General features: G+C 33.0%; 1 protein-coding gene across 1 annotated transcript; it reads left to right on the top strand.

Moving 5' to 3' along the window:
* The first annotated feature begins 8562 nt into the window (after positions 1–8562).
* Positions 8563–10157, top strand: LOC139856048 (hydroquinone glucosyltransferase-like). The gene has a single exon (XM_071845279.1). The coding sequence runs from the start codon at positions 8660–8662 to the stop codon at positions 10058–10060; it is 1401 nt and encodes a 466-aa protein (XP_071701380.1). The 5' UTR covers positions 8563–8659; the 3' UTR covers positions 10061–10157.
* The last annotated feature ends 1755 nt before the right edge of the window (positions 10158–11912 follow it).

Raw genomic sequence — 11912 nt, 5'->3', positions numbered from 1 at the left:
AAAACGTTAAATAAAAGTGTTTACACAACAAAACGGGCACAACGACCCTTGGGACTCCAACGACCCGTTAAATACATTAAAGTAGCGATTTTGACCCAAATGAGTTTAATTTCCAAACAAACTACGAGCATGATGGTTAAGGATAAACTACCCAATCCTTAGCCAAATCCAAAGGTAATCTAAGAAAGCAACAAAAGGGGAAATCATCTAAATCTCGAGCATACCCTTGCCACGTCCTATTCCGAACCTAAAAATGTAAACTACGAAAGTGTAAGCTAATTGCTTAGTGAATGCAATACTTATACATATACATATATAGTTCACCTACAAGCATCCACTTACAAATACCATGCAAACAACGCATAAGCAAGCTAGCATCACCAAACATACAACTAGCAACAACGTTAGTAAATAATTCGCCACGAATATAAGCTAAACATAACAAGGCATGAACATGCTTAACCATTTCCCCCACTTTAGTACTACCGACTTGTAGTCGACCAATAACGTCGAGTCCAACTCGCAAGGATGTCACCGACTTGTGAATCATCATTGACTTTGGATATAAGGATAATTTGACGAAGACACTCACACTTTATATTTATGACTGATGAACTGTTATGGACAAAAACCAGGTGTCACCGACTTGTGAATCACCATAGAGTATCACCGACTTGTGAATCACCCGCCAATACATAAGAGGTCACTGACTTGTGAACTACCAAGAGGTGTCACCGACTTGTGAATCACCTACCAAGACATAAGGGGTCACCGACTTGTGAGCCACCATGAGGTGTCACCGACTTGTGAAACACCTACGCAGACATAAGGGGTCACCCACTTGTAAACCACCATGAGGTGTCACCGACTTGTGAAACAGCTACGAAGACATTGATAGTATAGGTGATGAGAACTACGATGCGGCCCGAGGACCCACATCGTATACGAGTAAATAAACTATATACACACATGTATAAAAATTCCACTCACCTTAGGTCCTTGATGAATGCAACCGAATAATCCGCAACTCGCCAATGGAATGTACCTATTACATTTATCACATAACACACAACACAATTAGGGTGGATTTACAAATCAACCCAAATTGACACTTAGTGCAATTTCGACCCAAATGCACTTTCGAGCACAAACAACGCCCAAACTAACCAATAATCACTAACACTAGTGAGAATGGTCCTAATACGCCAATTAAACCAAATCATAAGTGTTAAACACTTATCTTACCCAATTTGACACATAAACCCTAATTTTGACCCATTTCAAAATTAGTCAACCAAACACACCCAAATGGGTTTCAATACTTTCATAATCGCTAAACCTAGTGATTAAACCCAAATTGTAAGTCTTAAACATGGCCGAAACATCAACCAACCCAAAATCCACCAACAACAATAAAAAACCCGATTACTAGCATCACTAAACTCACTTCATGAGTTTAAATGGGTTTCTCAACAATTCAAGTTCAAATTCTAACTTTAAATATCAAATCAAACAATGAAACTCGGAGTTAGAACTTACCACCACAACCAAAATGTAGCTAGGAGCAAGATGAACAGCTTTAACACTTGGACTTTGGTGAGAATCCAACTCCTTCTTCTCCAAATCAAGCTCTCTCTCTCTCTCTCTCTCTCTCTCTCTCTCTCTCTCTCTAACCTAATTCTTTCTCTCTCTAGATGAAAGTGTGTGGAAGATGTGAATGAGGATAAGGGATAATCATTGGGTTAGTTTTGTGGCTCAAAAACTGACCCTCAAGTGAAAAGACACAATTACCCCTCATTAAACCAATTCTATGCAGATATTGGGACGGCGTTCAAATGAGCTGAAACAGAAACAGGGTCTTACAACGGGTCAACATAAATTTGAGTGAATTCACAGGTTTGTATTCAACATATGATCAGTTTTATAGACCACGATATGTAATCTAAAAATAAGTATCAAAAGTGTATGCATTCCTCAGCACTCCAAATATGAAGCTTAACACCACGAGTAGTATACAACTATGGGATTTCCTTTACCCTATGATGTACACATTGACTAAGTGTATAATGTACGAAGTAATAAGCACCGCAATAGTAGCAGTGAGGCTATCAAACCTAACGGACCAGTCCCTATGATTTGCTCTTACATAAGTATTTCATATATTCGAGCTAAGGGCTTTTTAGTCTGAACTCATGCATTACATAGATTGAAACATCGTGTCTAAAATGTAAGTAGTTTCAAAACAGCATGTATCTCATCCCAAAACTTTATAAACAATAAAAGTGGGACTGTGAACTCACCTTGAGTGCTCAATAGTAACGCGGTAAGTACAAGTAAAGAAGAAGGTAACAACCGTGTAATGAAACCTAGAGACATATATAGGTTGTCATAAAAGTCTACGTAAAATAGATGTTGATCCATAGTATTAGTTGTCCTATTGCTCAGACCGACTCGATTAAGTAGTAAAAGTCAACACATAGCTCACAAAGTTTAGGCAAGTCAACAAAAGTCAAAATTGGTCAATGATGGTCAACTAAGTCAAATACATCATTAGGTCATGTTATAATGGTCATGGAGTCAAAACAAAGTCAATATACAAGTTTCAGACCTCAGTTAATCGTTACAGTGTTTTTAGCATACTAATCATGTAGTTTCATGGCAATTGTACACAAACAACCGCACATTAGTCAAAAAACATATAACCTAGAAATATGGCACTTAGTAGATGTTTAGTTCATTCAATTACCATTTCAAAAATGTAATCCATGATGTTATATCATTTATATATTTGTATATATAGTTCAATTTGCACACAATAATTTCTGCTTGCGCACCAGTTTTAGAACATTTATCATTTCTTCTAGAATAATGCAAAACACATACGGCCAGTGGGAGATGATCACAAAAATCTCAAAGTTTATATGGTAAACAGGGCTAAGCTTTTGGTTTAGCCAATTTGTACAGTTTTGCATTGAAAATCTGGTGTTCTGATTTAGATAGATTCTAGACACAGCATTTTACGACTCATATAGCACACAATGCATAAGGTTTTAAATGTTGAAATAAGAATTTAATTTGTTTATTAACATCCAGATATTAACATATCAGAAGACCAAGTATCAAAACAATTCCTATTATATGTTTAGGCCATTTTAGGTGCACACAAGACAAATTCGGTCCCATTAAGGTGGTAATTTTCGGATGCATATATCTCAACATCTAAGAACATTCTACATGAAAATTCAAGTATTAATCATATACTTTTCAGATTTCAAAAGTATGTGTTCCATAAATTAAAGCATTTAATCATACAGTCCATATAAAGTTACAAACGACAAACGTTGTCACGAATAATCAATTGAGCATAAAACGAATTTTAAGAATCCAATTCAAGTGATTTCTTAGTCTAAATTGTGTAATTATTCAATATCTATCTGATGGTAATCAATTCACGTTCCATATCATAACACAATTTTCCCAGATTTCAGATTTATGCAATAAACAAGTCGAAAATTCAGCTAATCATAACGAGAGCATAATATAGCAAAAATCCATGATTCTTGCGCCTTGTTTTTCGAGAGATTTTCAAATATGTAATAATATTTGACAAATTAAAAGTCCAAGAATCTGTTAGGTCAAGTTTCGAATTCGAGATTTAATGTAAACATGTCAATCGAGAAATCTAACGCATGTAATCAAACATAAACACGTAGACTTGAGCAATAGACACGTAGCTTTTACTCCCGTAAGAGTCCTTTAGATATTTAGGCTCGATGCTCCGCAATTCGGGAAGGATAGATGAGGACATGACACATCGCATACGAGTATGATGGTTGAAGTGGAGGGCTGCGAAAGGGGTGTTGTGCGACAAGAAGGTCCCCCTTAACCTGAAAGGGAAATTCTTCAAGGTGGCAATCAGAGCAGCCATGTTGTACGGATCGGAGTGTTGGCCAATGACGAAGGTCCAAGAGAGGAGGATGGAGGTGGCAGAAATGAGGATGCTTAGGTGGACGTGTGGTAAGACCATGCTAGATATGATACCAAATGGAGTTTTTAGGGAGAAATTGAAAGTTGGAAACATCATCAAAAAACTAAGGGAAGGACGACTTAGATGGTTTGAGCATGTTAGAAGGCGCCCACTTTTAGCCCCGGTTAGGAAAGTCGAGACCCTCGCCGTTGGCGGCATAAGGAGAAGGGGTAGACCTAGATGTAGGATGGAGGATAGATTGAAGCTTGACATGAAGGAGCTTCTACTGACGGAGGACATGACTTCTGATAGGAGCCTGTGGAGGAGTAGAATTAGTATAATTGAGTAGGATTTTTTTAAGGCATATTAGAACTAGAATATAGGCGCAAGAGCTTTTTTTTTTAATGAGTCAGATACAATTATTATACAACTACATATATAACTATAACTAGTTATTCTATAGCTACACTATATATATATCCCTCTACATGGTATATATTCCTCCGTATCTATGTATATGTATTTAGACTATATATATGTATCGATGTATATGCTTGTATCTATATATGTATCTATGTATCTAAGTGCATGTATTCTAGGTGTATGTATGTTTGTCTATCTTGTATCTGTACCTAGGTATATATATCTACGAATGCATCTATATGTATATATATTTAAGCATGTGTATTTATCCATGCTTATGTGTAATGCGGGTATGTATATATATATATATATATATATATATATATATATATATATATATATATATATATATATATATATATATATATATATATATATATATATATATATATATATATATGTGTGTGTGTGTGTGTGTGAGTGTGTGTGTGTGTGTGTATTTATTTTGTTTGCCTGTATGTCTACTTGAAATTAAATGGTTATGTGCACTATATTATCCATGTTATATGCCCTATTGTTGTGCATTACTGCTATATGTTTTCTCTTTTATGGTTATTGTGTATGGTTAAATCTTTCTAGGTGCACATAATTCTTACATGTACGTATCATTTGCCCTCTCTTTTTCGTTTTTATGAGCATTTCTGGTCGGGGATCCTTTAGGAAGCAATCTCTTTTGCTCTAGAGTAGAGGGAGAGACGACCTTATCTAGTCGCGGGTTCTATACCCGCGGGTGGAGTAGTGACTTCCTTTTAATCTAGGGTACGAGGAATGATTGTCTACACCCACCTCTCCCATACCCCACTTTTATGGGATTGGGTATTGTTGTTGTTGTTGTAATCATCAAATATATGAACTTTAAGAATTAGGGTTACATGTTTTATACCTCAAACAATCAAATTATTTATATCAATGTGTAGAGGAAGATGCAAGCAACAAGTTTGATCAAAGAAGCAAGTGTTAATTATTAGTAATTGATGATGATAGTGTGTGTATGTATGTCGACGTGAGGGAAGAAGGAGAAAGAGGAAAGCTGCGTTTGATTTTTCTAATTAGGTTATGGGGATAAAACCTAGTAGTAACTATTTTAATTACATGGACTTAGGGTCTTAAACACACCACTAGTAACATTAGAAGCCCAAATTAAATCAAACAACGGAGTGGGGCAAGGGGTCGGCCGAATGGCCCAAAGGGAGTCATCTCGGGCTCGTTTTGCTTGCTAGCTCGTAACGTGTGGCTCGTTTCTAGTTGTCATTAACCGTACCGAATACCCGGAACGTTAGCCGATCGTTTAAACGAATCCACTAAGTTTATTAATTAAAATTATTAATAAATTAATTATATTTTTCTAGGTTAATAATTATTAAAATAATTATTAATATTTATTGCGAGTATTTCACTAAACCAAAAAACAACATTTGCAGTTATCAAAACCGTCTCGTTTTCTTCGAATTTTAATATCCGAAACTAATTATTCAATTAATAACTAATCATATTCATTATAGTAACCCTCCCGGGATTAAGTATGTATTAATTAAGCTAAACACATAAAATTCGAGTAGTGGCCATTAAGATTAACTAACAGAAAGTTAGATAGAAGTAACGAAAAAAGTAGGGTTGTTACAAGATTGAACACTCGAACTTGCATATTGAACTCCACGCTGAGATGAAAAGTAGATGCATTTAGTAGATGCATCTCACAAAAAACAAGTCATGAACAAAATTAAAAACGCATATATGTTAGCATTCATCTCATGAATCTATCTGCAAAGTTTCAGATTCTAACTATTAGACATGAGCTCGAATTTGAGTCAAAATTTGGAGAAAAAAGTCAACAATTTCTTCATGATTCAAATTCATAATCTATATGATGTTTCAGCTTAAATTGACGATTGACGAGCATTATATGCAACATTTTAAGCAAGTTTCATGTTGGAATCATCATCTAAAACACCTTGGATTGATGAATCGGATTCATGTTCGTCGTTCATCATAGCGGGTTTATTATCATATAAATCTCTAAAATGATGATGTAATATATAAGGATTATTCAAGCTTAAAAAAATTCAAAACTAAATAGAAAAGATCTAAGCTCCCCATGATAATGTCATTAAAATAATTAATTGTATTTAATAAAAATATTAAGATGTTAATTGTATAATATATGAAGCATTATGTACAACCTTATCTCATGACCATATGTACAATATTTGAAGCATTATGTACAACTTTATGGTGAAACACCCCATAATCATATGTATCATATTTGAAACATTATGTATCACCTTATAATAAAACACTCCATGATCATATGTATAAAATTTGAAACAAATTGTACAATCTTTTATAAACCACCTCATGAACACGTGTGCAAACTTTGAAGCATATCGTACAACCTTCCTATTATAATTGTATTTTAATTTTTGAAAAATTTCAAGAGGCGTTTGTTATCACTAATTTTAATTATCAAAAATATAAATACTCATTTTTATGCAAACTTTGTAATTATAATTATAATTATAATTATTATATTAATTACTATTCAAATATGGATTCTCTTTTACGGAATTAATTACGTTACATATGTATGCGAAATACATATCTCAATAAAATATTGTAATGTAGACTTTTATAACAAGAAAAATAGTAATTGTGATAAAAGTTGAAAGAAGGTAGTGGAAAAATAAATATAATTTATTTATTATTATCAAATTAATTATACTACTATATCAATATATTTGTAAATACAACGACAAGTTTATTAGTCAGAATCCTTGATTCCAACAATTTAATCGGTCGAACCATTAATATAACTCATTAATATCACCGAACCTATTGTCGGTTAGACTCAGAATTGATCTCTAAAAGAATGCATGTGGGGCTTGGTAACGTTTTGTATGTTTCCGTAGGATCAAGGATGGGTGTCAAACTTGAGAGTTGTGTACCCCTCGACTTAGTAAATTATCATGTACAAGTTGCAATGCATAATGCACTCATTTATCGCAAGTAGTTGCAAACCTACTTATTTTCCATGATGTAAGCCTTACATATGAAATGACGACAAGGATGTATTTGACAATATTTCTCATTTATATACAATAATAAAAAATAGAAAATGTTTTGTTTCTTCTTAATATGTTATGGTTCTCTTTATTTACATCTAATATCTATGGGCCTTTAATGCTTCACATGGTTGCAGGTCCCTTTCTCTGTTATTTCTTCAAATCAAATTATATAGTTTAAACATCACGTTTTATTACCTTTCCAATTCCAACTATAATTATTGATTTATTGTCATATATGTAGAAAGAGTTACAGCCCTGATCCGCATAATTTTTTATCCCATGGATTTACATTTAATTATAGTTTCGTCCTCTTATATCTCTATGTTAAAGTGTGTTAATTACTATATCAAAAAATATATTGTATAAAACATTTGGTTCGTCGCTTGTCTTGATAATTCTTGGTTTTAAGGGCTATTTCATCTTCGATAAAAACGAATTGAGTATAGAGTATTCGTTATTTTCAATTAAAAACAACGTTTGGCGTCATAACTTTACAAGTTACATCATATATAATGATATACAGTAAAGAATATACTCCGTAAATATTTATGTATGTTTATTGGTCTTGAAGCGGATGAATATTAAATTAAATTAAATGGTTGTTTAAATCATAGCTTAATCATTACTGTTTTTATATTCTCACATAGCTCCCAAATCCAAATTTTACTAGCATCTTAATTTTAATTGTTATTCTTATTCTTAATTCTTAATAAATATATTAGCGAAAGTGTAAGAACAATAACAGGGGGTATTTACGTAATTTCAACTGCTTCTATTCTCTTTAGTACTATTACCAAGCATTATTTTGTATCGGTCAAGAAAAGAGTCAAAATTAAACATTAGATTAGATAATCAAATTAAATAAATTACGTATTTAAAGTAAAATTATTCGTCATTCTCAGGGGTAACTTGAAGAAGATAAACTTTTTTATTTTATTACTCCGTAAGTTGTAGTTTAGAGTATTTTAGTCCTTAACATATGTAGAACACAGTATTATTTAGGATATTTTTGTTGGTCATACATGCACACCTGTTCCACCTATTACAAAGGAACACCAAACACATAAATCCAATCAATCAATATGGCTATATATATCACCATCTTGCTAGTTTCATTCATTTCCAACTTTTTGATCAATTATTATAATCACTTCAAATTAATCACGTCTCTCTATTTCTTTCTAAATCTATCTAGCTTCTCTCTACAATGGAAAGACCACCTCATATAGCCATTGTACCAAGTCCAGGAATGGGCCATTTGATCCCTTTAGTTGAATTTGCTAAAAAACTAAAGAATCAGCACAACATACATGCAACTTTCATCATCCCAAATGATGGACCTTTATCTATTTCCCAAAAGGTTTTTCTTGATTCACTTCCTAATGGTTTAAGTTATCTTATTCTTCCTCCTGTTAATTTTGATGATTTACCAAAAGATACGCAAATGGAAACTCGAATTAGTCTCATGGTAACTCGCTCTCTTGATTCGATTCGTGAGGTATTTAAGTCTTTAGTTGTGGACAAAAATATGGTTGCTTTGTTTATTGATCTTTTTGGGACAGATGCATTTGATGTTGCAATTGAATTTGGTGTTTCACCTTATGTGTTCTTTCCATCAACTGCTATGGTTTTATCTCTGTTTCTTCATTTGCCGAAACTTGATCAAATGGTTTCATGTGAGTTTAGGGAGCTTCTTGAACCGCTTCAAATTCCTGGTTGTATACCGGTTCATGGACAAGACTTGCTTGACCCGGTTCAAGATAGAAAGAATGATGCATACAAATGGGTACTTCATAATGCAAAGAAGTATTCAATGGCTAAGGGTATCGCGGTTAATAGCTTTATGGAGTTGGAAAGCGAAGCTTTGAAAGCTTTGCTAAAGGATGAACCGGGCAAACCAAAGATTTATCCGGTTGGACCGTTGGTACAAACCGGTTCAAGTTGTGATGTTGATGGGATTGAGTGCTTGAAGTGGTTAGATGATCAGCCTTGTGGTTCTGTTTTGTATATATCTTTTGGAAGTGGTGGGACCCTTTCATCTAGCCAACTTAATGAGTTAGCTATGGGTTTGGAGTTAAGTGAACAAAGATTTATATGGGTGGTTAGAAGCCCAAGTGATAAACCAAACGCAACTTACTTTGATTCTCATTTTCTGAAGGACCCTCTTGATTTTTTACCAAAAGGGTTCTTGGAAAGAACCAAAGGAATTGGGTTTGTGATCCCTTCTTGGGCTCCACAAGCCCAAATCCTAAGTCACGGATCCACGGGTGGGTTTCTAACCCACTGTGGTTGGAACTCGGTTCTCGAAACTGTAGTCAATGGTGTGCCTGTGATCGCTTGGCCACTATATGCCGAGCAAAAGATGAATGCGGTGTCTTTGACCGAGGGTATAAAAATAGCATTAAGGCCCAAAGTTGGTGAAAATGGGATTGTGAGTCGCTTAGAGATCGCTCGAGTTGTGAAGAGTTTATTGGAGGGAGAAGAAGGGAAGGCGATTAGAAGCCGAGTTCGTGATCTTAAGGATGCAGGAGCTAATGCTCTTAGTAAAGATGGGTCTTCCACAAAAAGTTTAGATCAGTTGGCTTCAAAGTTGATCAACTTGAATTAAGCCTTTTAATGGTATATAGTAGTTAACAATATCGTGATTTATTTTCGTTGTATGTAATAATTTTATCTTATCAATTTAAATTGTGTGATTGGAAGCTTGCCACTATTTCATGTCAATAAGTGGTAACATAAAAATGTGGATTATGTTGTAAATTTAGTAGTTAAATATGGATGGTAATTAGTCAAATATGGATAGTAAATTTGTATTATATATATGTGCATAATGTAAGTTACAAAAACACACATATACATTAAATACATCACACCTTTCTTCAACCTCTTTCTCTCCTATATCTTCTACAACACATCTCTCTTTTATTGGTTCTTTCAATTTGAATATATTGAACCAGGTCACTAAAGGTAGTTATAAGCCTACTGAAATATAACACGTTATCAGCACGAAGTGCTCCGTATAATAAAGGTTTATCAAAGCAAGCACACGTCACTAATCAAGGTAAGAAATTATCTAACTTTTATTAACTTCACTAACATTTATATTTATGTTATTTAAGTTATATATGGTCGGTTATACCGCCTGAATTATATTTCTGTAATCTAACTTTTATTAACTTCACTAACATTTATATTTATGTTATTTGAGTTATATATGGTCGGTTATACCGCCTGAATAATATTTCTGTAATCTAACTTTCATTAACTTCACTAACATTTATATTTATGTTATTTAAGTAATATATGGTCGGTTATACCGCCTGAATTATATTTTCTGTAATCTAACTCTTATTTACTTCACTAACATTTATATTTATGTTAATAAGACCTCATGATTGTACGCAACACGTCATTTGACAATACGGTACTTTATGTACGCAACACGTCATTTGACAACACGGTACCATGGGTCCAGATTAATTCCGATCAATACGAATACGATGGGGTCTTTATATGTTATCTAACATTTATGATTACTTATGCAATTAATCATTATTTATTTCATGCATACTAATGTTTATTCTTAAAAGTAAATCTTAAAAGTTAAAATAAGAAAAAATAGTTTGTATTTTTATTAAAAGTAAATCTTAAAAGTTAAAATAAGAAAAAAAAAGTTTGTATTTTTATTAAAAGTAAATCTTAAAAGTTAAAATAAGAAGAAAAAAAATCTTGTCCTTTATATTACTCATACGCGTTTTGATCTAGTGACTTTATTCGTTAACGTCAACTAACGACGTTACAATGGTCATATATACATAACGGTTGTTAACAGTTGTTACAACAACTATATTTTTCAAATATAAAATAAACATCTCCGTTTTCACATTTTCACAAATCAATCTTCATTTTTCAGATTACTACTCTCAAAAAGTTTTTGTAAAAATGATTCACACAAGGATGATTTTTCCTATTGTATTGGTCATATTAACTATCATCATTGTTGCTAATATACCACCGGGTGAACCTATATTCTATCATGCCCTTGTGGTTTTATTATTTGTAATCATATCATTATTCTGTTGTTTGCTACTTATGAATTTAAAATGATTCTAATTTCATTTTATTATTTGTCTATGAATAGAAGTTGATTATGATTATGATTTATGTTATTCATCTTTTTGATAATAGAAAATGTCGAATTTGAAAAGGCTTAAATTTGCTCATTTAGAACAAGTGGGAACAACTACTTAACATGGGTTATGAATGTAGAAAAACATCTCGAATCAAACGGTATTTTAGAAACCCTGAATGAAAATAACAATTATTCTGAACAAGAGAAAGCAATATTAAGTATTTTTCTTAGCAAACATATTGACGAGTCCTTAGAATCTACATATTATATGATCGAAAATTCAAGTGTATTATGGAAAATACTCAAAGATAGATACGATATTAATTAT

Source organism: Rutidosis leptorrhynchoides, chromosome 6, assembly GCF_046630445.1.
Source record: "Rutidosis leptorrhynchoides isolate AG116_Rl617_1_P2 chromosome 6, CSIRO_AGI_Rlap_v1, whole genome shotgun sequence".
NCBI classification, from domain to species: Eukaryota; Viridiplantae; Streptophyta; class Magnoliopsida; order Asterales; family Asteraceae; genus Rutidosis; species Rutidosis leptorrhynchoides.
Note: the sequence above shows the minus strand (reverse complement) of the source record. Positions and strands in the feature narration are given on the sequence as shown.

Coding starts and splice junctions, on each gene's coding strand:
- LOC139856048 (XM_071845279.1), top strand. CDS start 8,660: ATGGAAAGACCACCTCATATAGCCATTGTACCAAGTCCAGGAATGGGC.